Source organism: Athene noctua, chromosome Z, assembly GCF_965140245.1.
Source record: "Athene noctua chromosome Z, bAthNoc1.hap1.1, whole genome shotgun sequence".
In the NCBI taxonomy this organism is placed as follows: domain Eukaryota; kingdom Metazoa; phylum Chordata; class Aves; order Strigiformes; family Strigidae; genus Athene; species Athene noctua.
Genome location: NC_134077.1, coordinates 4953710 through 4980399, shown reverse-complemented (window position 1 = coordinate 4980399; position 26690 = coordinate 4953710). Strand labels below are relative to the sequence as shown.

The window sequence follows — 26690 nt, the reverse complement described above, 5'->3', positions numbered from 1 at the left end:
GGAGGCCGGCCTTCTCTATAGGGGCCCGGGAGGAGGCCAGGATCCCCTATGAGGATTTGGGGGGAGGCCAGGCTTCTCTATAGGGGACCAGGAGGAGGCCAGACTCTCCTGTAAGGACCTACAGGGAGGTGAGGCTTCTCTGCAAGGGGGAGTGTGGGGTGAGAAGCCAAGCCCCTACTACTGAGGATGGGGGGTGTGAGTTCTTTTCTGCCTGCGCTGTAGCAGGACCTGGAGGGGCAGATGGAGCACGGCAGCCTGTCCTGTAGTGCCTGAGGCTCCTCCAGCCTCAGCAGGGCTGCTGGCTCAGTCCGGGGGTGGCAGGCACCACAGCCCCTTCTCATCCCTGCTCTGGCACCCAGCCGTCCCCAGGGAGCTGCAGCTGGAGCCAAACCCAAGTACCGCTGGCAGCAGAAGTCCCGTTTCCCTGACAGGTGAGCCCCCGCAGAGCTCAGGCCCACCTTGCAAAAGACACCTTAGTTGAGGAGTTAATGATCTCGAACAAGCAGTGTCCACTCTATTGGACCTTGTACTTAGGGCTTGAGAAGCCCATATATTATTAACGTAATCTATAATTTACAATACCTGTGGGAAATGTAAACTGTATGTGGCTCAAGGCAGGGGATACGTTGACCCTGACTAGGACGCTGCTGCATGTTCAGGAGCCAGTGATCCTCCCAGCAGGCACAAGGCTGTGCTGTGCTGCACAAGTTCCTTGGCCACAGGATGAGGTCAGTCAGCTTTTGGTAATGGGATCTGCGGGCAGCTCCAGCTTAGTACCAACCGATACAGCACCTGCCTGGCCCTGCCTGTATCTGGAAGTGCAGCAAGAAGAAGTTCTTGCATGAACATAATTTACGAATAGAGATGTCTTCTTGCAAGTAATTTATATATTGGCTCTGTGTGAGCTGACACAGGCAGGCTGCAGGAACAACCACAATGTTGAAATGCATGGATGAAATGCAAACACTAAATTTATTCTTGTTACCTCGCGACCTGGGGGATCTCTGCAGCAGCACCCGGGCAGAGGCACGCAAGCAGGGATGCAGGCACCGTGGAGCTCAGTCCTTGCTAACCAGAAAGAGGACAAGAAAGAAAAGATCTCAAATCTTCCATCTGTATATATCCAGGATTTTTGCATGTGTTGTTTTCCACTGTGCTTTCCTACAGCAGGGCAGGAATCTCAAGGAATTTTTATAAGGTGCTCCTGAGTCTCTCCCAGGGCGATGTTATCTAAATGTAGACATTCTACACGTCAAGCAGACAAAGCTAAACAACAGTTAGTATGATATATGTGGGTTTTGTCACCCCAGTTATAATACAAGTCACTTCAGTGTGTTTGCAATCTTCCTCGTCAATCTTCTCTTGTATTCCCACAGGCTTGAAAGACCAAAAAGGGGGAGCTCTGTCAGACTCTGCCCAAAAGCAGGCTGCCCAGCTTCTGAAGGGATGTAAGATTTACTCGCTATCTGTATTCTTATTCTGTCTTATTAATGCCGTTATCTTATTAAGGCATTTGTTGTCTCTCTCTCCCTGTGGGGCACCCTTGAAAGGGACCAGAGGAGCTGTGTGGACAACACTGCTCTGAGAAGCTGGCACAGCTTCTTTATCAGGGTCTGTAGGGAGGCCAGGCACTTCTGTAGGGGCCCAGGAGGAGACCAGGCTTCTCTACAGGTGCCTGGGAACAGGCCAAATTCTCCAGCACCACTTGGAAGACAACCAGGCAAGGGAAGTTACAAGATAAAAAGCCACTTCAGCACTTACGGGCACACAGACTTACTTCCCAGTATCTCCATGTCTGGACACTCCTCTTCCAAGCCAGGGTTTGCTTGGCTTTAGGTCTGTTCAAAGAGCCGGTGTATTTAGATTGGAACCAGCACCCCTATTTTAGGATTACTTCTGTGCATTTAGTGAATGTGCAAGCCAAGTTTCAGCCTCACTGGGGTCCTCGGCACCCAGAAAAGCCTGACGCCATCTATTGTGGTCAGTCAGCTGAAAAATCCCAATAAAAAAACTGTGCAATGTATTACAGAGTAGATACTCTTTCAGCCCTATGTGGTGTGCAGTTGATGGCTAATCACAAGTACTTGTTCTCATGCCATCCCTCCTTGGAGTGTTCTCTCCCACAGCTGTCTTGGTACTGAGCGAGCACTGAAATAAAGGCTGAGCAAGGATATGCTCTGTAGGCTTCCTTCCAGGAGAGGCAACTCACACAACCCGAACACCTAGGGTGCTTTGAAGGTGTACCAGCCCCAGCCCCGACAGACAGTGAACGTGACAACCTTCAGAAAAATAAAAAAAAAAAAACACATATCCAGCACACAAGTCTCAAAACTTATTTTTATAATATGTATTTAAAGAACTAAGACTACAGCAGGCTCCTTTAGAAGAATATTTGTACGCTTGGTCTTTCAGAAATAAAACAGGACAACTGGTTCCTTGACATGTGCGCTTTGCATAGTTCATTATAATGCAGCAGGACAGATGTTAAAGCTCACTGTGATCTTCTCTGCACAAGGAAATACAGTAAAAGCCCCAGGGACTGGGGAGCTTAGGCATACACTGAAATCATGCAGATTCAACTTGAAGAACATCATACAACTAGCAGCTCCTGTTGCTCCAACGTTAGTCACCTGGCACCAGGTTTAGACAGCTAAACTGTGTCTTCATGTCCTGTGTCCCTGTGTCCAGTGTCATAAAGCACTGAGGAGCTGTTAAGCAACGCTGCACACAGGGACTTCAGAGAGACCAGCAGCCCTGAGGCATGGGAGCTTCTGAATCAAAGCTGTATCATATGTATGGTAACATAAAGGGCAGAAACTTTGAGGAGACTTGTTCAGAAAACGAGTTTCATGGCTCCGGCCCAGCGTTAGCAGCTATGTTTGTTTCCGCTGGTGCACAGTCAGAACAAGTCCACGGTTTAGGGATTCCCAGAAGTTAATCAAATGGGGGTTTTCAGAGCCTATCAGGGACAAACTATACTATGAACCTAAAAAAAAATGCAAGCCCCTTGTTGCAGAGGCGGTTGGAAAAGCTGACCGGCATCCTTCAGATCCCCAATAATGTTACAAGGTGCAGCACTTTTCAGTGTGTTTGTGGCGGCACAGCCTCTCACTAGGTAGCTGCACTGTAGAGTGCTGCACCAGGCAAGATGCAAGTCAGCTTCCAGTAGCAGCGCTTAAGCCTGGAGCACATCTACAGCTGAGCCAGACACATGGTCTAACTGTTGGTGCTCCTCTAAGTAAGTGCCCTGAGAGACACGAGCTAAATTAAACCTAAATTATAAGTGTAATCACCATTAATAAAAGACTTCAGAAACGAGGAAAAGTATAATCTGAGATCTGAGTGGAATACATATGCCCTGAACACAAGCCAGCATGCCCCAAACTTCACACAGTGCTCCGCTCAGCATGTATGACTTCTTAAGTTATCTGGGGAGTGGGAGGCTCCAGCCTCTTCTAGATGGCTACACTTCAGGAGAACTTCAAATCAAAAACTTCTTCTGACACAGGTCACCCCTGTGTCTGGGTCCATGGCTTGTATTCCTTCTCTTCCTGAGTGTGAAGATGGGATATCCACACAAGGAGTTGGCTGATCAAAGGTACAGATTTTTAGTAGGCACTTTCTGAATGTACAAGTAATTATCAGAGTCCTTAAATACTTTTTTAAAATGGAGAAGCACTTCAGCTCTGCGCAGCTGGGAATAACTGGAAACACCACCTCTGCCATGCTGTCCAGTCCGACAGTGTCTTCTGCCTGGAGAACCTACAGAACAGGATCAGCAGCACCTAAACCACAGCTCCAGCTCAGACAGGCGATGGGAGGGCTGACATGATCATCGCTCCCAGTCAGCCACCTCAAAATGTCATGCCTTAACCAGTGGCCTTTCTTTCTCCACTGTCCCTCCTCTGTGTAGCTACATCTCATTAAACCCTTTCTCCATCAAATGTGAGTACTTACTGTGGCTATTAGTGATGTATCAAGCTGTAGCCATCAACTGTGGCATAATCAGGCTCACCTGAGACATAGAGTACAAAAAATTAGGTTTGCTCATGAGAAGCACTCGTTACATGACTTTACACAGGACAGAAACACCACATACTGGCCACCCGTGTTGAAGGGATGGGAAGCAAGGGAGCAACCCGTGTTGAAGGGATGGGAAGCAATGGGAATGAAGCTCAAAGAGATGACTTGATTTGCCAAAGAGCCAAAGCAGGACCTCATTTTACCAAGTCCCGCTGCAGTATCCCATTGCTGAAGTGACCCTGGGAACGGTACAGCTCGTGCTGTTGAAGCACAGAAAGGCCCAAACTGCAGATACTGGTGGGATCCCAAGCGTAGACATCCTTAAGCTTCAGAAATGCCCACATACAGCGCTTCGACAAGAACTTCTCCCAGGTGAAACCTTGCCTCCAGAGTCAGTGCCTAACCTCCCAGCATCACAGTGGGGACTGGACTTAGAGCCTAAGAGCTTCACCTAAAGCCATCCCTTTAGACAGCTCATGATCTGATGAGGAAGAGCAAAAGCAGAGAGTTCCTCTGTGGGGCCAGAAACCCCATAAAGCAAATAACTCACCTGGTGCACTGGTCGGGGTGGGTAGAGGTCCCCTCCTGCACAGAAGGAAACGCAGAGCTGAGGATCTACATTGCCCTGGCCCTGCGCTCCCCAAAAGCCCTCCCAGAGCTTGGTGAGCCCACCAAGAGGTTTGGCCAGGCTGGGCTTTATGGAGACCTGGTACCAAGGTGTGTCATGGTGGGCTCACCACCAACAGGCTGCTTGGCAAACATGGAAATTGAAGCTGATACGGTGAGGGAGATGAAAAAGTAATGAAAAAGCATTAAGTTCGGGAAATATTCACAAGGGAGACTCAGAGCATGCCTTTTTACATGCCTTTGCCCAGAGTGAGACATCAGGAAGCCATAATTGGACATGACTCCTCTCCCAGTGTGACAGTCGAAGTGGCACACTCATCTTTAGCAACAGTCTTCAGCCCTGAATCGTCATCTCCCCCCTCTGGCAGAAGCATCCTTCACCGCGTCCTCCCTGCCCAGCTTCTGTCCCAGGCTCTGCTGTTCCTCCCTCTACCCATGCACAGTTTTAATCGATCGACCTCTCCTCAGATAGACAGACCACATGGAGAACCATGCAGGGAAGCTCAGAAGGTTTTGTTCTGGTATCAAAGGCTGCTCTGAAAGGTAGCTCAGATAGTTCCCAGAGAGAGCAAGACATGAAACTCAGGGTCCAAGCACCGCAGCCTCTCATTTCCACACAGAGGACTTCTGGAATAGGCTTGGTACAAGAAAAAATCAGCAGACCCTCACCACAAGCACTTTCAGAATAAGAGTCCCAACCACAAGAAGGGAGAAATGACCCCAACAGGGGGAGCAAAAACCTCTGACTGGGCTTAAGAAGGTTTTTGGACAGCTTATAGTAAGCAGCACATTGGCATAACTCCTGATGTGTTGGACTACATATCATGGGAAATATTTTCCTCTAATACTCCCAAGTCAAGCCTTCCATAGACTGAAAGCAACAAATTATGGGAGTTTTGGGGGAGAGCATCCTCTGCGATAGCAATTGTGTATGTTAATGTCCCTTACCTTGATATAGGTACAGGAACCGGACTTCTCACAGGAGTTGCATTTCTCTGTGTATTATAGTAGTTTTCATAAACAACAGGAGCTAGGAGAAGTTAACAATAGTAAAGTCAGACCTTTTGTAGTCATAAACTATTTTCATACTAACATTCAGCTTCTAAGTCTTTCCTCTCTCTGGAAAATGCCCAATCGGGAAATCAAAAGTTACAGAAAGAGGTGATTATCTTCAATGACTGGGGATAAGTGGCAGACTAGTGCTGCGTGTCAGTGAGTGAAAGGAGGGATGTTGCAGTATCAATGTTTTTTGCATCTAGAGTGATGCTGATCAGAGCAGCAGCTCCACAAGAAGTACAAGGAAGTCAGCACTACTTTGTGAGATTGTACTGAACTCTTACCTGGAGCCAAACTTCCAGTTTTGCGTAAACTTACAAAAAAATCAATATCCTTCTCAATACTGCACATTTCTAAACTCTTGCGGATTTCCTCATATTTCTGCCAAGGATGAAAAAAAAAAAAATCATTTCTAGACATCAGTTCAAAAAACAAAAGGTTTTTTTCCAATCGTTTATCACACATGGGGTAAAAACCCTGTGCTCGCCCAGGACACAAGCGTCAGTGGTAGGGGAATCATAGAATCACAGAATGGTTCGGGTTGGAAGGGACCTTTAAAGATTATTTTGTCCAACCCCCCTGCAATAAGCAGGGATGTCTTCAGCTAGATCAGGTTGCTCAGAGCCCCGTCCAACCTGACCTTGAATGTTTCCAGGGGATGGGGCATCTACATCCTTACAGGGCAACCTGTGCCAGTACCTCACCACCTCAGAAAATGTGGGAATCCCAGAGGAAACCTCATCCTCAAGCACTCTGATCAAAACTTTCTGCCTGCACACTCATGGGGATGTCTGCTGGCTGATCAAAGGCCACAGCCCAACTCAGACATAACACAGCTCAGTGCAGAGGAAAGCAAATTGGGCTCTGAAAAATTAAGGTATGGAGAGATCTTCATTTGACATACCTCGTCATTCTGGACACAGTCCTGGGAGAGCTGGTTGACGTGAAGCCAGAGGGCATTGCGGAAGTAGTTGATCCGCTCACACTCCTGAGTTTCGAAGAACTGTAATGACACAGACAAACCAGCCGTAATGTCTTTAAAACAAGAGCAAATATTTTTGTATTCTGAATGTTTCTCATCCCCAAATATGACTATAAAGACAACTGTCCTCACTGAGCAGCAGGTGGTGGTGGTATCCTGTAGGAAACATGGAAACCACGGGTCCTCCAGTTTGTCCAGAGGAGAAACCATCCCTCGACAAAACCAGGTATTTCAAAGATGAGTGTTAAGCTCGGGAAGGTCTGCAGGACCGATGTGGATGTGGTCACCCAGCACACTGTGCCCTCTGGGGAGACCAAGCCAGCTTCTAAAGGCAATGTGTGTTCCCTATGCATCCCATGGTCCTGCAGACCCAGCTCACTTCACTCCCACAGGTACAGAGCAATAAAAAAGCATTGGGGATGTACGAAAACAGAGGCATTGACTGGTTGGTCTTCTCCCTGTTTCCTGCCCAGACCTTTTCCAAGCAGGTTTAAACCCAAGTATTTTGAAGTCTGCTGTCTGGTAGACCTCAATTTCACATGCCTTTATATATTTCCATGAAAGATAACCTTTCATCCCAAGTGTATGTATGCACTTGTTATCAGTCATGACCTTTGCAACACACCAAGGAGAAAACCTGCACATGATCCACCTGCAGAACTGAAACTACTGCTTCTCATACCCCACCATGAGGGAGGCTTCTGGAGACCTCAGACAACAAAAGCACACCAGCGCACACCACATGGAAGAGACAGCAAATTCCACTTCTAAAGAAAAAGTAAAATAGAAGCCTGAGGAGAAATAGCTTGGGAAGACATGAGTGTGGCTGGGGATGGACAGACCTTTTACAAGCTTGCAGCAGACCTCAGATAAAACCTGGATCTCTGCAGTCCCTGCCTATCGTTGGTCACAGATCACAGGCGGCTGCAAGGAACAGGTCAGCAGCAGAGCAGCTGCATGTGCAGTCCTCTCACCACCAGCTCTGGACTTCCCCAGTATGTGCAAAAAATCCTTCCTAGGCCACTTCGCTATGAGACAGTCTGTTTTAGGCGGATAGAACCACTCAGAGGGGTTCTCACAGTACCACGTGGTCTGTAAGCTAAAAGGCAAAGGGCTTCTGGTGCATGAAGATGACTTCACCGACCCTGCACCCACAGCCTGCCACCAGCCTTTGCTGCAAAGTCATTTAAAAGTCTTTCAGAGTTTCAGTCTGCTGGGTGGTCTTGCAGCTCCAGCACATGTTGGCCTCAAGTCACCAGGTGTGCAGAGGTGACCATGACCATGACTGTTCAAGACAATGGCAACACTGAACATGCAGGCAGGTAATGGGCAAAAATGTCACTACTTAGTGCATTGACTGTCAGTTTTAAAAGGTGGTGGAAGAAAAAAAATAAAAACAAAGAAGGAGTGGAAACCTCGAAGTAGTGGGACATTGAATCTGGAAACCAAGTGTGAGACAAAAGCAGAGTTAGCTGCAACACCTGCCGGAGGAATACACAGAAGGCAAATCTGCTCTGTCTCTGACCTCCGCAGCAAGGGGACAGACATCCAGAGGACTACACTGCCATGTGAAGGTGTTTTGGGGCATTTACCTCGCAAGCTTTGATGTGCTCTTTCTGCCATTCTTCCCGAATCTTCTCCAGTGTGGTAACGTTCTGCTGGTAACTCCGGTCTGCAAGAGAAATCACATTGTCATCTGATTAACATTCATTAAAAAGAAACCTTCACTAGAAGGTAATATGTGAAGCCGGAAATGTCTGGGATGTCATGGAGAAATCAGCAGTAACGTATGAGCTCAGCTATGAGTGGGCACTGCAAGGGAAAAGAGAGCTGCACAGCACAGCGGAGGGTCATGCCATGGGAGCAGCCTTGGTGGGACCACGAAGGCTTCTCCAGGGTAGGTGCTCACCTCTGGCATCTTGGGTACATGTTTCTGAGGAGTCATGACTGACCCAAGGGCTGGAGCTTAGCCAAGAGCCTTGCCACAGCTTCACAACCCCCCTGACCCAGGAAACACTGCCCTCACCCTCCAAACGCGGCCGTTTCCACACTCACCAGAGTCCTCCAGAGCTGATTTCGTCTGAGCCAGCTTCAGGAAGAGCTGCCAAAAATGGGAGAGAGAAGAAAAGTAGAGGAGAGCCTTGGTGCATCACCAGCAGCTCTGCAGCCCAACCAGGGAACACCACCAGCCCTCCCGTGTCACCCCAAATCCCAGAGCTGGGAAAAGAGACATGAGACAGGAGAGTTGCAAGAAGAGACACCATTTTCTCCTCCTGCCCCACGGCCACACCCCTCTCTGTACCTTCTCCTGCTGCTTCTGCGTCACCAGGTTTGCATTGCGGTGTACAGCCTGTTCCGCCTCATCCTTATCCCTGCAGCGCTGCTCGTAGAGCCGCTTGGCCTAGGAGAGCCACCAAAGGGGCAGGAACGTGTCAGCAAGCAATGAGATGCAAGTACAGGACACGAGAGGCTTTGGAGGAAAGCACAGCCTAGGAGTGAAGAGGCAGGCACAGGCTGACAGCTGAGCAGGGGATGGCACACAAGGTCCCAGGTGCCCTACTGCCAGGGCAAAACCCAGCTTACAAGACAAGCTGCTCTTCACTCAAGATGAAAAACTCATGGCAATCAAGTCCATGACATCTAAATTACTCTTATCAAGCGCTGCAAGGCTAACACCAGACATGTCCCACTTATACTCTTCAATTTTGCTGAGCATGCCCTGCACACCACTCAGGCAGACACATCGCAGGGACTTGTAGCAGAGGAGGAAAACCTTCACATTTAAGTCTTCCTCAGCACCATGCACGTGCATGTCAGCAGCATTAACCCATGCAACAAGAAACAGCAGCATGTTGCTTTACCTCCATGGTCTTCTTGTACTGCAAATTCCTGTTTTTGTGAATTGCCTCCATTATCAGCTCTATCTGTGGAGATAACAGATCCAGAGTCAGCACATCACTGACCATCAAAGATCCAGGATGAACTGTGTAGCTTAGAAAAGGAAGAGGCACAGATTGAGATGGGTTTAAGGACCCTCTTCTACCCAAACCATCTTCACAGAACCCATCTGAGACATTCATCTTTCTATGTTTCTATCTAAGCTTTCACTGGTGTGGCCTACAAATGCAGTCCCAGCAATACACATTACTGTATTGACTCCACATGGTCTGGCAAAATTGGGAAGTCCACTCCCCTCCGCAAGGTCCAAACCAGCCCCTGGTTCTAGCAGGTTTTCCTCATTTTCCAGACAAAGGAATCTCAAGCCAAAAGAACTTAAAAGGATTGCCAAATTTAGCAGACCCTATGGGAATCATACAGCACTATACTGGGGCCAGTTCTGTAATATCTCTATCAGTGATCTGGGTGAAGGGATTGAGTGCACCCTCAGTCAGTTTGCAGATGACACCACGTTGTGTGGGAGGGTTGATCTGCTTGAGGGTAGGACGAATCTACAGAGGGATCAGGACAGGCTGGGTCGATGGGCCAAGGCTGATTGTGTGAGGTGCAACAAGGCCAAATGCTGGGTCCTGCACTTGGGTCACAACAACCCCCTGCAACACTACAGGCTTGGGGGAGAGTGGCTGGAAAGCTGTCTAGAAGAAAAGGACCTGGGGGTGTTGGTCAACAGCCGGCCGAACCGGAGCCAGCAGTGTGCCCAGGGGGCCAAGGAGGCCAATGGCATCCTGGCTTGTGTCAGCACTGGCGTGGCCAGCAGGGACAGGGAAGGGATCTGAGCCCTGGGCTCGGCACTGGGGAGGCCGCCCCTCGATTCCTGTGTTCAGTTTTGGGCCCCTCACCCCAAAAAGGCCCTTGAATGACTCGAGCGTGGCCAGAGAAGGGCAACGGAGCTGGGGCAGGGTCTGGAGCACAGGTCTGCTGGGGAGCGGCTGGGGGAACTGGGGGGGTTCAGTCTGGAGAAGAGGAGGCTGAGGGGAGACCTCCTGGCCCTCTGCAACTCCCTGCCAGGAGGGTGCAGGGAGGGGGGATGAGTCTCTGGAGCCAAGGAACAAGTGAGAGAATGAGAGGAAGCAACCTCAAGTTGCTCCAGGGGGGGTTTAGATCAGATATTAGGAAAATTTCTTCACCAAAAGGGTTGCCAAGCATTGGAACATGCTGCCCAGGGCAGTGGTGTAGTCACCATCCCTGGAGGTGTTTAAAGGAGTGTAGATGTGGCACTTGGGGACGCGGTTTAGAGGTGGACTTGGCAGTGAGAGGTTGATGATTGGACTCAATGATCTTAAAAGTGTTTTGCAATTTAAATGATTCTATGATTACATATATATGCTTTAAAAAAATTCTCGTTGAGGCTGGAATCCCTGGATCTGAGCCCCTGCTATCGCTGGCCCCAGAAGGTGCACAAAGGAGGAGATGTGTCAGTGAGAAGGAGGAAGTCAGAGGTTGCCGCACAGTTCACCAACACAGTTGCAACATGTAGGAAGGAGCTCAGGGCTTCCTGGCAGCAGTAGTCACCGGCGGGGCACAGAGGGGGCTGGGGCATGGCAGGAAACACCGGTTGGGAACAGCCCATTGCTGGGGCAGCATCAACACCGTGTGGCAAAGGCATGTGCTCCTGTAGTGCCTGACCTTTTTCCGATGCAGTTTTTGCTTTTCCCTGAAGTCTTCCATTTTCTTTGCTTCCTCCCGAAGGGTTTGCGCCAGCTGAATGTGACCCTGCCCCACATTGTCTATCTCTGTAATGAAAAAAAAATACCAAAAATACATATATATATATATATATATATTCCTAAAAAGACTCAGTTGCTCTAGCCAACTTGTAGCTGACATCAGACTGACTCCACATCATACATACATCCCCTTGCAGAAACGTGTAAAAGCAGCAGCACTTTTGAAGCAGCCTCCAAGGAGTACTTATCTATGTGAGGTTGTTGTAGTGTACCTCTTCTGAGATATGGTATCCTTATTTTGGTTTTGGTTTTGGTTTTTTTTTGTTAATGGGTTTTTCTTACACATGGGCAAGTGTTATTTCTTGCATATTTCAATGTGCTTGCTATACAGGGCTGGTAATTTATATTGTTCAGAATATTGCCTGGAAGATCATTTACTGAATGCAGCAGATTGGTACAAGTCTTGAAGGATATCAGGTTATCATAGAATCATTTAGAATCATATAATCACTGAGGTTGGAAAAGACCTTTAAGATCATCAAGTCCGACCGTTAACCCAGCACTGCCAAGTCCACCACTAAACCCTGTCCCCAAGTGCCACATCTACACTCTTTTAAACACCTCCAGGGATGGTGACTCCACCACTGCCCTGGGCAGCCTGTTCCAATCCTTGACAACTCTTTTGGTGAAGAAATATTTCCTAATATCCAATCTAAACTCTCCTGGTGCAACCTGAGGCCATTTCCTATCATCCCATCACTTGTTATCTGGGAGAAAAGACTGACCCCCCCCTCTCTGCCCCCTCCTGGCAGGGAGTTGCAGAGGGCCAGGAGGTCTCCCCTCAGCCTCCTCTTCTCCAGACTGAACCCCCCCAGTTCCCCCAGCCGCTCCCCAGCAGACCTGTGCTCCAGACCCTGCCCCAGCTCCGTTGCCCTTCTCTGGCCACGCTCGAGTCATTCAATGGCCGTTTTGGGGTGAGGGGCCCAACACTGAACCCACTCATGCAGGTGTGGATTACTGCATATGTGTGTGAAGAGATCAAGGCGAGCCAGTCCAACAGACTCCAGCTGAGCTTCTGATGTACAGTGCAAGCACAACTTCTGAGCTGCAGTCAGCCCCAAAAGCCCAGGAGATCCCCAAAGGGATGCCACCCATGCCCTGGACACTCTGTCCCAAAACCCAGCTGAACTGAGCTGGGCCAGGAGGATAGCCTATGCCTGACCCCAGCATCGCACTGTTTTGGAGCTTTCTCTGCCATTTTCTTCCCACATTGTTGGCAGCAGGTTTTGGCACTGCCAAGCGTCCTGACAAACACAAAGAAGAATAATTACTTACGTTGCTTGAAAACATCCAGGGATCTCTTCAATGTGCTGAAAAACAGGCAGAGCATTAAAAAGAGTGAGAAGACACAGCCAAGTGCAGGCATCAGCAAAGCACCTCTCCCAAACCAGAGAGCAAGTCCCTCAACCAATGCCAGCCAAAGCAGCTTGAAGCAGGTTTATTTACCCTCTTTACACCTCCGTCCTGTTCCCTCTCAGTGAGTATAACACAGCTCACTTGATTTGAGATCTACTTCACATCTTTTAAACACTGGATGCAATTAAAAATTCTGAATTTCATAACAAATGTTTCAGGCAACCTCCTAAAAGTATCATTTGGGACATATGAACACCTTCTACACGGGCACTGGCCAGTGGTTGGAAATGCAGGGAACTCTTCTCCCTATTAATATTGTACAGTGAAGATTTCAGAAACTGTAAGTAAATGTTCAGAGATTATCATACCTGACACATATAAAGTACAGAAACAAAGCAGGAAGCAGAAGGTGCCAAGTGTCACTGGGAAAATAGAGACCTACTCAGGAAGCCAACCGCAGTGGCCACAGCACCCTTGTGGGGCGGTAACATGCTGGGCTTTGAAGATTTGCATGGTTTGAGTCAAGGAAGTACCTGTACTTCCCTCTAGACACAAAAGATCAGCACAAACCCAAGGTCTCATGATCCTCAGCCCCCTGCTGCCCACATCTCTCCTGGGCATCTGCAGTGCTTTGGTTAGTCTACAGCTGGTGGGAACTTGGTGGACTCCAACTCATTTGTTGGCAAAGCCCAACCCAACTGTGCACCATTCATCCACAAGCCCCATTTCAGATCATCTTCTGGTAGCGTCCCAATCACATTTCAACACTGTGTTGTCTCTCACAGCCTCCTTCCTTCTTCTCCTTCATTGCTCCAGGTAAGGACACCCATAAAAGCAAAACACACACAGGACTGTGAACTTACTTCAGCTCTGTCTGCCCGCAGGGCTTCTTCTTTGACAAGTTAATGAGCTCTTTGCCATATTTTTCTTCTATAATTGCCCTGTTGGGGAAAGAGAGAAATGAGAGGAAGTTCTAATTTCAGAAACTGATAGTTGTTTGCAGCAGAGGCCAAGACCCGCTCTTAACACCCTCCCTGTCTCCTGACCTGCTGCAAACCAACTGTGAACAGTTCGCTGAAAGGAAGACTGTTGTTTGCAGTCACCTTCTAGTGAACAGCCTTTCTAGTGAAAACACTTCATTTTGCTGTGTCTGTGGTCCTGATATGTTGCTCACACCATCTCCCCATGTCCGATGGGTGCAAGGACCACCTCCACAGGAGATGGAGGACTAAGCAGCCAGTGCAGCTGGTGGCTAGATGCAGCCAGGTGAGTCACCTGAGTAGTTTTTAGTTCAGTTTCCTATGGGAACAGTGCTTGTGCGATCACACATTTTCTGCATCTTGTTCCATCCACACAAAGTACTTTTGAATCTGATTTGTCTGATCTAAACCAAATGTGACAGAAGGGAGTAGGCACCTCAAAAACCACTCAGACACCATACATGCACCCCAATACACAGCTGGGTCATTTCAGATCTTCAGGACTTTTTAAAATGAGGCAATAGATAGTCTCCCCTGCCTGCCTCTGGTCCTGAGGGAGAACACTTGAAGAGGCCACATCTTGTGAGGTGACATAAACAACACCTTTGAGAGATTGTAATGTCCTCCCCTGTTGGAAGACGGAGTCAAGGGGAAAGAAAGCCCATGTGTTTCAGTCTAAGAACAACAATCTTTCTGCAGTTCATTTGAAATCTGTACAGACAACGAGGGCTGGACTTGCTTGGTCAAATGTAGGTATCTCCATGTGGGCAAGCCAGCTGCCTGCAGTCAGTGGAGAGAAACAAGTACTGCTAGAGGCTTGTATTGGCGGATCTACTGGATAAAATGAACAGCTTCCTAAAATGTCTGCATCTCTAATGCACCTGCAGATGCCTATGTTGTTCATTTCTAGAGTTTGGATTCACCTAACTTAACTCTTTAAAAACTCCAAAATCACGCAGGGAGATGGAAAAAATAAAGATTAGAAATTGACTATTTTTCCTCTACCTAACAATATTCCCATGGACTTCCTTTTGAGACAAAGCATCACATCCAACAGGCATGTTCTCCATGGCCGAAACCATATAACAGCTGTGCTGTACGTGGAGAACTGGGCCATGTTCAGAAGGGTGCCAGTAGCAAGTACAGGTCCAGCCTCTAATGTTCTCCTTCTAGACACTTTGGTGGGAACCTACACTTCCTTCAACAGCAAAGAGGAATGGGGTACAGGGTGTAGAGGAGGGCTTTTGCACTTTCTCCGTTGTCACCGTTCTCAGAGTTTAGCAAGTGGTTCCTCGAGCAGCTGGAAAGCCCAAATTTTCCTGGAACATGGGATTACAGCCTAAACAAATGTAGGTGCATTAGATACTTTTAACTGGAGGTTCTTCTCCTCTTCATCCCCATTAAATTTGTTCCAGGCTGGTTTGTACCACGTCTTGTATTCAGAGGTTTGTTTTCTCCAGTTCTCAATACCAAAATTACATTCATTCAGGGTCGTTCTACAACACTCTTCAGATTTAGCCTTTGCTAACCAGGTGAACCATAAAGTCAAAACACAGGGCCAGACCATCTCAATTCTGCCTTTGTAGCCACAGAGCCTCTACTTAGGTCATATTCTCAGATTAATAAATGCAGTATCTAATGCTACTACTTTTTAACATAAAATCTGTGGGCTGTCCATAATGTACAAATAGAAATTCAGGACAAAGTTGTGCCTCCCCTATGCCAAGGTCTTCACCTGATCTTCTGCAAGCTGAACTGCAAGGTGAACTTCATGGAAGAGCGTGTGGCCTGGGCAGGGCACTAACAGCTGCAAACACATCAGTACAGAGGTCTGACAACACGTAAGACTGAATTATTAAACTGCTCCTGATTCCCCTTTCTTTTTAGCTTCAAAATATGAGCATGAAACTCTGGGCACTATCCTGAGCATGGACCCATACCACAGCACCAGCCATGCAAGGAAAGAACAGTGTAAGAAAACAAGTTCCTCATCAGACAAAAATCAAAGGTGGTTAAATACAGTGGATGTTAAACACCCACGTTAAACTTGACAGAAACCAAACTGGGAATATAAGGAGAAGTAGTGCCACCACCTCACTTCTCAGGTCAGCCCAACCTGTTTTCAGAGGCAGCTCCATACCTTTCCTTCAAAAAGTCTTCAAACTCTTTGCAGTTCTTCCTGCTGTCATTCAGATGTTGAATGATGCTGTCATAGCCAACTGTGCTCGTCAGATCCGTACTCTGAAAACACAAGACCAGGAGTCACATCCTCGTCAGTGCAGTCCAACAGCCACTGCCACCTTCAGAAGCATTTGCACAAGTGATGGCTCAGCCTGGAGCAAGTGTGAGTGCCTCTTGATGAAATACGATCTTTTAGGGGTGAGAGAGGCTCCAGAATGAGAACAACGGTGGCAATTTGGGACAAGGCATTTCCATGACTTTCAGAAAACAGAAATGCTTGGTCCTACCACATCCTATTGCTCCCCCCTGGCCTAAGCACAGCTGGCCCCACAACATATGGCATCTCCTCCTAGGAGCTTAGCTGTCAGCTCTAATTTAACTAAATCAAACACTAAGAACCCTCCAATTCTCTCTATATAGCCCCTCTTACTACTGCTCCTCCCAGTTTCTTCAGACATGGAGATTAATCTTGGTTGGAGGTGACTTGTTCTATTCTGGGCATCACCTTCATGTCTATCTGTAGGAGTCTACACCTGAGCTGGAGGTGAATTTATCAGACCTTCCTACACAGGATCAGCTATGGGCTTCTCCTCCTGTCCTCACAGTAATGTATGGATGCACCCAATGACTGGTGCTGCAGCAGCCTTCTCTTTGGCCTTGTAAAAAGGAACACTGTCCCACACATCACTTCAAAACACCACTGCAAAGATCATTTCCCTAAGCACCAGGTCCTCCCCACCACTGCTGTATGCCCTCCAACACATTGCAAAGGGATAGCTTCTTCACTCCGCACAAAACATCACAGCCATGGAGAGGTCCTGCCTTCAGCATCCACAGGGCCAAGTCCCATCTTCCAACTCAGGCCTCTCAGCCCTGAAGTGCCACTCACACTTCCCATAGTCTTCTGAAGGATCAGTGCTTTGCTTCAAATTACCTCTCAAAAACATATATTGTACGGATGCTTATTAAAAAAATAATGCCACAATGATGTAGGTGGGCTAGGGTGAAGGTTGACTAACTCTACCCCATTCTTTTCTCATACCCCTGCCTGGAAGCAAATAGGAAACAAATTAGGACAAATAACGGATTTTTTCCCTATGACTGTTGAGTATTTACCACCCTGGAGAAACAGGCTAAGAGCGAGGCTCCTAAGTGCTGTCATAATACAAAGAGATGCTCTGACCATGAATCCTCCTTCTCTGGAAGAAGCCTGAAGCAGATGCAGGGAGCTGAGCAGAAGGTGCTACCTGTCATCTTCTGCAAAGAGAAACAGTCAGTGTTGCACAAAACAGCACATATGGGAGCAAAAAATATAGCGAAAGAGGCTGCAGAAAGGAAGCAATGGTAGGAGCAGATATGAAACTCAGGGAAAGGAAGAAAGAGTCACAAACGGTCGTTAAGAAACTTGAAGAGGAATAATGGCAGGATGGAAAGATTCAGAAAAATGTTTGAAGCCAGGATGAGAGTATGCAGAGAACTGGGATGAAAACATGGGCAGCAGAAGGGGGGATTTCCTGGGAGGTCATACCCCTTGCAAGAAATGAGGAGGACAGGACTGGTATTTGTGATAAATGAAGGATTTAATTATGTTGACTTCACTATAGAGTCAATGACTTCAATGCCAGTGACCAGAAAGAAAGAAGTGAAGTGGAAATCTGGTGGAGTGGGACCTGCAGGAAATCCCTGGGTATCCCAGACCAGCTTTGCTCCGTCCGTGGCATGTACAGGAAGAAAGGACTGTGGAGCAGAGGCTAAGCAGAAAGCAAAACACTTTCTATTTCTTTACAAAGCACAAACTTCCCTCCAAAATGGTTTTGTTACTGATAAACCCACTACTAGTTCTCAGTTTGCATTGTGTCTTTGCTAATCAGGTCTGTGAAAAAGGAAACACGCTTGCACGGAAGTCAGTCCTCAGTTGCAAAACACAGGAAGATCCCAATTTGACTTCCTATCCTCGGTTTCAAAGGAAATAAGATGGATGCAGAGAATAACTGTCGGTCAGTGCGAGCCTGGGCAGGGTGGAGCGGTCAGACCCCCATCACTGTGTGTGAGGGGGCACCCAAAGGCTCCCACACCCCACCCTGCTGCTGGGATACCTGGGCTTGCTGCGTCAGGCAGAAGTTCCGGGGGAAAAACTGGGAGCATCCATCAAAAATGTGCACTAAGCTCTTAATTTTATCACTCGTCCTCCTCCAGTAGAAGGATTTAATTCCAGCACGTATCTCCTAAGTGCCAAGGCTGAACCAGACATCCCAGTGCAAGGTGCATATGAAACATGGGAGGTGACAGGGACCGTGGAGGTTTCCCAGAGAGCTGCTTGGAAGGCAGAAGGAGCTCCTGATCCAGAAGGAGCTGGACAGGGTTGAGACCGGCCTTTGCAGCACCCTTCTGGGCAGATGTTGGCACGGAAAGAATAGAAAGGACCTGTGTGACTGCCTGTAGGGTGTCCCAAAGGCAGGGCTGGCAGGGAGCAATGAAAGAGGAAGGGCAACACAGCAAGCACAGAGCCATGGGTGCAGAGGACAAGATTTAAAGACATAATCAACTAAGCCAAAGACAGATACGCAGGATGGAGAGTTGCACCAAGCCCCCCTCAACCAGAGGAATAAGGGAGGATGAATATTTTTCTTCCCACCCTGCAGCACATCTGTCATGGTCCTCCCCACTGGGCAGAGCTCTGAGCCCACGAGCTATGTGGGGACAGCCCATGGAAACTACAACTACAAACCGATGACAAAGCAGCAGCTGATGTTTCCCAAGCCCACAGGACTCAGCAGGACGTGCACCCCCCCCCCCTTCCCAACCTGCTGCCTGGATTTGCACCATCCTCTCAATGAGGGGAAGGAATTTCTGTGCTTGTTGTGATATTTTGGGGGTTGTTTGTAATTTTATCCAAGCGAAGCTAAAATACTCTAGTGGGGATCTGAAGTAACATTATGACATTGTGTGAGCCACAGCTAAAATGCAAGCTGCTGAGCTCGACATTTCCATCTTCTACCCCACTTTACATGGAAAACTCTCTCCAGACACACACCCTACAAAGCCATTGACATGGGAGAATCAGAGAATCATTGAGGTTGGAAAAGACCTTTAAGATCATCGAGTCCAACCGTTAACCCAGCACTGCCAAGTCCACCACTAAACCCTGTCCCCAAGTGCCACATCTACACTCTTTTAAACACCTCCAGGAACGGTGACTCCACCCCTGCCCTGGGCAGCCTGTTCCAATTCTTGACAACCCTTTTGGTGAAGAAATTTTTCCTAATATCCAATATAAACGTCCCCTGGGGCAATCTGAGGCCATTTTCCATCATCCCATCACTTGTTACTTGGGAGAAGACACCGACCCCCTCCTCGCTACAACCTCCTGTCAGGGAGCTGTAGAGGGCGATGAGGTCTCCCCTCAGCCTCCTCTTCTCCAGACTGAACCCCCCAGTTCCCCCAGCCGCTCCCCAGCAGACCTGTGCTCCAGACCCTGCCCCAGCTCCGTTGCCCTTCTCTGGACACGCTCGAGTCATTCAATGGCCTTTTTGGGGTGAGGGGCCCAACACTGAACCCCCTCAGCAAGGGGCGGCCTCCCCAGTGCCGAGCCCAGGGCTCAGATCCCTTCCCTGTCCCTGCTGGCCACGCCAGTGCTGACACAAGCCAGGATGCCATTGGCCTTCTTGTGCCCCCCAGTCCCTCTCTGACTGGCAGCTCTCCAGCCACTCCTCCCCAAACCTGTAGCCCTGCTGGGGGTTGTTGTGGCCCAAGGGCAGGACCCAACACTGAGCCTTGTTGAACCTCATACAATTGGCCTTGTCCCATCAATCCAGCCTGTCCTGATCCCTCTGTAGATCCTTCCTACCCTCAAGCTGTCTGTCCCAGCCTTCCCAAAAATGAAAGGTTTGCGGCACTGCACTGCTCATGAACCATTCCTTGGAAGATCTTGATTTACGCAGAGCTCTTAGGATCTCTCTGCAGCCTTATCTGCTTAGAGAAAGACAGCAGGAACTGTATCACTATTTCAGTAGTCAAATAACACCGTGCAACAATAAATAGCTGTGCTATTCTTGCTCACGGTTAGTACAGGTTCAGAATCTCTCAGGGTCCTGCAAAGGTTGCTGAAACCAAGAAAAAGGCTTGTGCTGGTGCTTGCAGGGAGAAGGGTGAGGAGATCAGGAGATGCTGCAAGAGGCTGCAGCTTCTCCTCATCTGGTAACCAGATGGGTGCAACACGACAGACAAAACTCATTGCAGGTACAAAAAAGACTCGCTGCAAATTCGCCCACCTGAGAACGGCATCCTGCAAAAAGCAGCTTTTTGATTAATAATTTGCCATTGGAAGTTGCCTTCCCCAATGCCAACACACCTACCCTGCTCCTCCCAGAGATACTGAGAGCAACAGACCATCCCCTCGATGGAATTACTTCTTCCCGCAAACCCCACCTTGTTCCTTTCAAACGATGACCTGAGAATTTCATAACGCTGCAGATAAACTGCACACACCAGTCCCCCATTTAGAGAAGGACAAGCAGGAGTAAGGGGAAGTGAAACCGCCCAGCCAGCATCACACTGTGAGTCAGCAGCCAGGGAATGAACTCAGGAGCCGGGAGCTGGCAGCCTCCCCCATCCCCTGACAGCGGGGACACAGAAAACAGAGTTTATCCCCAGCCAGCCTCAAAAGGCTAAAAAAAGTTATTTGCAGGCACCAGCACTCCCATACTCTACAACGAGGGGCAAAGCATTTTTCCTCCATGCTTCCTTTGTGCCATTTTAAAAAGAGAAGCAATAGCTCTTTCCGATGTGTTGGGGGTAAATAAGTGTTTTCAGATACTTTGCCACATGCTTTGTTAGAAAATTAAATATGCCAGTGCAGCTTTTACTGCAGATGACTTGCCTGAGCCATGGGTTGTTTTAGCATCATTGCTTTTTCTTGGCATGACAATGAAATATTTGAGAGTGCCTAAAAGATTTAGATACCTAGGTCCAATTTTCAAAAATCATTTGACCAGGCCAACCTCACTGAGAGTCAGCGGGACTCAGACTTCAGCATTGTGTGCCTATTTTTTTTTATGTTTTACCAAATGTTTCTTTTCAACGCACCCTGCAGTACACTGCAGAGAGCAGTGCACTGGTTTTCTGGTCTCATTAAAAGCAAAATGATCAAAAATCCACACTCCCAAGTTGCAAGCTGTTAGCCAATAGATGACACTTAAAAGGCTTTTTTAGTGTTATCATAATTTCTATTTTTCCCACATAGTTTTACAGGGCTGAACTGCTCTGGTGAGCCACAAAGCTTTGCTATTGGGTTACCTGAAATACTGTGGAAGAACAGGGTTGGGGAGAACCAAGCACATAGGAAGAAAATTATTAAAGGGAAAGAAGAGACCTCGTGTAGTAAAAGAAGAACAGCAGCTTGCAAAAACAAATGAAAACAAAACCCCACACTTGCTCAACTTGTGGCAATCACTACAGGCAGGACAAGGGGAAATAAACATGATCTTTGACATGTTTTTATTTTTGCACATCTCTTTTGCAGGCAGCACAGGCTGCAGGAGGGAGCATCACATGAGCCAGGGCATTTGGGGTGAGGACCTGCATCTTTGGGCACCTCTGGACCTCAGTGGATGCAAAAGAGCAAACCCCTTTATTTAAGGAAAATTATCATCTTGTGCTGAGACCTAAGGGCATGAGCAAACTTGGATTCAGAGAGCAAAGTCGCAGTGTGCTTTACCGACACAGCGCATCATGAGCATCACACCATGAACTTTGTCAGGGACCAGGTTCCAGGCAGTGAAAGACTCACAAACACGCGTACCCCCACCGAAAAAAATCAGAACTTCTGGGATTTAAAGCTGAATTAGTCCACAGAGAAGGCTTGAGGCACAGTCCCACTACCCCGGTAGAGCAAGGGGGGACTGCAGCTTAACCCCACAAAGAAGTCCTGCGGTCGCCATTCACAAACAGCTGCATTTCAAAGGTGGAGTGTGCAATACCAAAAACGGTTTGGCTTTTAGGGGGGTTGGTTATTTTTTAGTCTTTATTCCATCAACTGGAACATCCTTTCCTCAGAGCCCTTCCAAAATCTCCCCTTTCCCATCTGACCGCTGTGAAATTTGCTTTGGCAAAGAAGAGTTCTCCTTCCCTTTTCAGCTTAAGCAAAGTAATTTAAGAGGAAAAATTGCAGGAGGAAGTTTGCTCTCTCTCACAGCACTCAACAGCAAACCAAAGCTGGGTGAGCAGCCCTTCACACCTCATCTAAATTTATTTTCTTCTGCACATTTCTCGTTCTCCCTCTCCCTCCCCAGCCCTCACAGCTGATGCACAGTCACCCATGCGTGGCGTGGAGACTGCTTGGGGTGGTACTTGCCTTTTCCACGGGCCAAACAACCGCAGCAGGGCCTCGATCTCTCCACTGAGTCATGACCATCACGCTCCCACCCAACCTCTGCCCCAGCTGCCTGCCCCAGGCATGTTTCCTCAGTCAGGGGGGCTGAAGCCTGGCCTCCAGCCTTTGGAAAGGAAAAGGCCAAGCAAAATCCCTGGATACACTGAGAGTTTTGGGCTCAGCAAGAGGATTATTCAGTAAACAGACCTGTTTGCTATAAAAGGGACCAGGCAGGCATGAGCACCCCAGACAATATCCCAACTCCTGCTCACCTTCAGGGCTTGAGGCAGCTCCTGCCTGAAAGGGCACAAACAAATTAATTTCTAATAATTATTAAGACTAAACGGTGAGGTATGAAAGCTTTGCTCATGTGTTGTTTTATTTGTTTCTCAAGGACTCCTGACTCCTCAACTGTTTCCTTAAGTCTCTTTGTTTAGGTGAGATTAAAAACTCATTAGGCTCCCTACATAAATCACTGATAGCAGACTCAAGGACTTTAATGGACACTTGGACAACTCCTAAAATAGGAAAACTAAAATAAGGGTGACTGGAACAGAGACACAGAGACTCTATTATAGGAAAGATGATTCTGCTGATTTAGGAAGAAGGCACCTGGACTTTACCTCACAGCCATGCTCTGGAAAGAAGTTCAAGCAGCAAACACCGTGAAGAAAACCATGTGCTTTTTCCCTCGACCACCAAAGATCCTCAATCTATTTTTACTACACATGCTCGGACTATGTAAATTAATTCTGGGAACTCATTATCATAAGACACCCCTTTCCAGGAAATCTAATGAATATGTCCCTTGGTATTTCTTGGGAGCCCTTATGATGAAGAATCCCCAGGGTGACCCCAGCGCTAGTAATAAAAAACACCTACTTTACAGTAAAAAGATCTTTTCATTGAGTCAATTTCTTTGTTTCATGCTCCTATAATTTCTCCCACTCAGCCTCCAGGATCCTCCTTCAAAAAGCACCACACCGCAGCAGGAGAGGAACAAACCGAGCAGCGCTAGCCGAAGTCACCCCATGGCAAGGAGCATTTCTTCAGTCCAGTGTGGCACTGAAGCACGACAAACCACGTCTACTCAGCGCTCCTGGCATCACAGTTATTCCCCCCAGCCTGGGGGATGCTGCCACCACCCTCGCATCCCTCCCCTCCTGCACATTTGCAAAGGGAGCACTGTGGAAACTTCCTGGCAACACATAGCTGGGAAAGAGCTGCCAGATGCAAAGCTGGCTTTTTTTTTCCAAGCCAGGTTCGATACCTATGTGGGATTTACCTATTCGACAGATAACACACTAATGATGTGGGGCAAGCCCGGTGCTCTGCACTTACCCCTCTCATTCCACAACACACAGGAGCCCCAAACCTGGTGCCTGCTCCACTCAGGGCTCATGAACCTTTCCCCTGTTCTGCAAGATGGAAGCAGCTTCCCAGGCATCATCTGGAAAATCCTGAGTGCCCTTCACAGATGGAGACTTTCAGCCTCAAAAGCCAAAATTTTGTCATTTATTTCCTAGTTACCTACACACCAGGAGGAAATGAGCAGCCACAGCACCGATGCTCTGCAGTGGCTGTTGAGAACTTCTCCATTCCCACAAGCAGCATTTAGACTCAAAAGAATAAATCGTGGTTTTCCCAGAACCCTGGGTTTTGCTCCACAGCTCAGCAGCCGGCAGCAGCACACGAAGGACTCGCTCCGAGCCCAGGATTAGCTCGACACCAAGGGATCTTTTTTGGCCACGGTGTCTCCAAGTAGTTCACCGGTGGCCAGTTAATATTCTCAGTCCCCAGCCTGGCGCCAACTTCCTCCAGCACGGCAGCGGCAGCTCACCAGGCGTATTTTGGCTGCCTGGGGCACATCTCAAAGCCACAGCTCTCAGAGCACGCGAGGACGGGCAGCGCCTGCCGGGGGATGCTCAGAACCTTCCACAGCCACCCCAGGACCACCACGGCGGCTTGGGAGCCAACTCTGACCAGAAAGGGGTGACCCCCACTCCCCAACACCCTACCCAGCTGTGATCCCTGCCTCCAGCTGTGACACCCACCCCACTCCCGGCTCCAGCTGGGTCCCATCCCCTCTCCCCCCACTCACCCAGAAGTGGTCCTTGAACCGTGACTCTCGCATGCTGCTGCCACCACCGCTGCCACCGCCGCCTGTCCCGTCCCGCCCCGCCCCGCCTGCCCGGTTCCACCCCACGGCACAGTCACCTCCACCCACCCCACTCCCTGCGTGGACGTTGGCCGTGCGCTCCCGGGTGTCTGTGGGCTGGAGATGGGGTGAGGATGAGAGGGACGGTGTCGCTCCGCCACGGGGGGAAACCCACGAGCGACGGTCAAAGGGTCTGACCCACAGTGGGAAAAGGAGCAGAGGGGGAGCACAGCCGTCACCTCCAGACCACCCTGTCCAGAGGTTGCTGGAGTGTGTTGGGAATGTTTCACCAGATGCATCCTGTTCTTCTCATTATTTTTTTAGGGGCGACGAGATGCTCTTTGAGCGACCTCTGAGCGGTTCTTAAAATTAAAGATGGAAGCAGATGAGCTAGGACACTGTGTGCTGGAAAGCCTGAATCACACCCGCTGCCCTGACCTGCTGCCTCTGCTTCAGCACAGGGACAGCTGAGACAGTCCAGTAATGTAAAAAAAAAATGGCATTTTCCACTTAATTAAGTCACCTGAGGCCACTGCCACTTGGCAAACATTTCTGAGGTTTATACTGAAGAAACCAGGTTTGCATGGATTTTTCTCTCTGTGTTCATGGCTGCTCTGGCAGCAGAGATAGGGTCACATCTGTGTTTCAGATCTGAGTCACAGATCTGGCTTGGGTTGGAAGGGACCTTAAAGATCATCCAGTCCCACCCCCCTGCCATGGTCAGGGCCACCTTCCACCAGCCCAGGTTGCCCAAAGCCCCGTCCAACCTGGCCTTGAACCCTTCCAGGGAGGGGGCAGCCACAGCTTCTCTGGGAAACCTGTGCCAGGGCCTCACCTCCCTCACAGGGAACAATTTCTTCCTTACATCTCATCTAAATCTCCCCTCTGTCAGTTTAAAACCATACCCCCTCATCCTGTCCCTACCCCCTGATCCAGAGTCCCTCCCCCCTTTCCCGCAGCCCCTTTCAGCCCTGGGGGGCCGCTCTAAGGTCTCCCCGGAGCCTTCTCTCCTCCAGCTGAACCCCCCAACTCTCCCAGCCTGTTCTCACAGGGGGCTCCAGCCCCCCCCAGCATCTTCGTGGCTTCCCCTGGCCCCACTTGAGCAGGTCCTTGTCCTTCAGCTGTTGGTGCCCCAGAGCTGGACCCAGCCCTGCAGGGGGGTCTCACAGAGCGGAGCAGAGGGGGTTTCAAAGTTCTGAAGAGGTTCTACAACCTCATCTATAAGCTGAGGTACAACCTGTCCAGCTTCAAGCACACAAAAAACTCCAAAGTGTGAATTCTGGAATAAATGTCAAGTTTTCTCCACCCAACCTGAGTGCACTTTAGGGACAGGCAGATAAGCCTGGCTGGGGTTAAGACCCAGCACGAGCAGGACAGAGCAGCGTGGCTCAAGGCAGGTCAGCTCAGGGCAGGGTGCACAAACAGCCACCACCAGCCCCACAGCAACAGCCGCCCATCAGCTTCAGCATCACCCGCAGAGAGCGGGTGTCACTGCTGTGCTGGCAGCCACACGTCCCAGGACACGGCGCTGAACCTGTGCGTTTCTGGGATCTTTCTGTGATTTTCTGCTCTCTGGCTGACGTGGCCAGACTGACCCGATGCACACTCCCAGCAGAAGAGGGTCCAAGCCCTCACCACCAACCCAGGCCACCCCAACCCACTCGCTGTTTCTCAGCTTTCCAGCACCATCCCACAGCCACAGCACCTCTTGGGACTAGCAACCGACCCCATCAGCCCCACCATCCTTCTGTCTGACCCGAGCAAGTGCTTCAGTGAGGAAATTACCTCCTTCTTATGTCACAGCAGCAACGGGGCAGAAATTGGAACTTTGGAATATTAGTCTTAATATAAAGTCTGAAAGGCGCAGGAGCAGGCTGTGCCCGTGTGCCGGGAAACAAGCAGGGGGGAAGGAGACCGGCCTGGCTAAACAGGGACCTTGGGCTGGATCTCAAGAACAAAAGGAGAAGCTATTGCCTTTGGAGGAGGGGCCAGGTCTCTCATGAAGACTATAAAGATGTAGGGAAGTTATGCAGGGAGAACATTAGCAGAGCCAAAGCACAGCTAGAGCTCACCTTGGCCACAGCTGTTAAGGATAACAAAAAACATTTCTGTAAAGTCGTTAACAGCAAAAGGAGGATTGGGGAAAATCTCCCTCCCTTACTGGATGCAGAGGGAAACATGGTAACTAAGGGTGAGGAAAAGGCTGAGGTGCTCAGCACCTACTTTGCCTCAGTGTTTAGCAGTGGAACTGGCTGTTCCCTGGACGCCCAGC

At 49.0% G+C, this 26690-nt stretch overlaps 1 protein-coding gene across 1 annotated transcript; it reads right to left on the bottom strand.

Moving 5' to 3' along the window:
* Positions 1 to 1309: 1309 nt before the first annotated feature.
* Positions 1310 to 24410, bottom strand: PSTPIP2 (proline-serine-threonine phosphatase interacting protein 2). The gene is made up of 15 exons (XM_074932102.1): positions 24362 to 24410; positions 15850 to 15950; positions 13593 to 13670; positions 12649 to 12683; positions 11273 to 11379; positions 9550 to 9612; positions 8991 to 9089; positions 8744 to 8789; positions 8281 to 8360; positions 6611 to 6709; positions 5991 to 6087; positions 5599 to 5680; positions 4574 to 4608; positions 3958 to 4015; positions 1310 to 3762 (listed from the first exon to the last, which is right to left on the bottom strand). Exons 1-14 carry the CDS (start codon positions 24392 to 24394, stop codon positions 3966 to 3968), a joined length of 1005 nt encoding a protein of 334 aa, XP_074788203.1. The 5' UTR covers positions 24395 to 24410; the 3' UTR covers positions 1310 to 3762; positions 3958 to 3965.
* Positions 24411 to 26690: the final 2280 nt, after the last annotated feature.

Coding starts and splice junctions, on each gene's coding strand:
- PSTPIP2 (XM_074932102.1), bottom strand. CDS start 24,394: ATGCGAGAGTCACGGTTCAAGGACCACTTCTGG. Junction 9,613..11,272: donor AAAAACTGCATCGGAAAAAG/GTCAGGCACTAC, acceptor TTATCTCCACAG/ATAGAGCTGATAATGGAGGC. Junction 5,681..5,990: donor AACTGGAAGTTTGGCTCCAG/GTAAGAGTTCAG, acceptor AACTTCTCCTAG/CTCCTGTTGTTTATGAAAAC.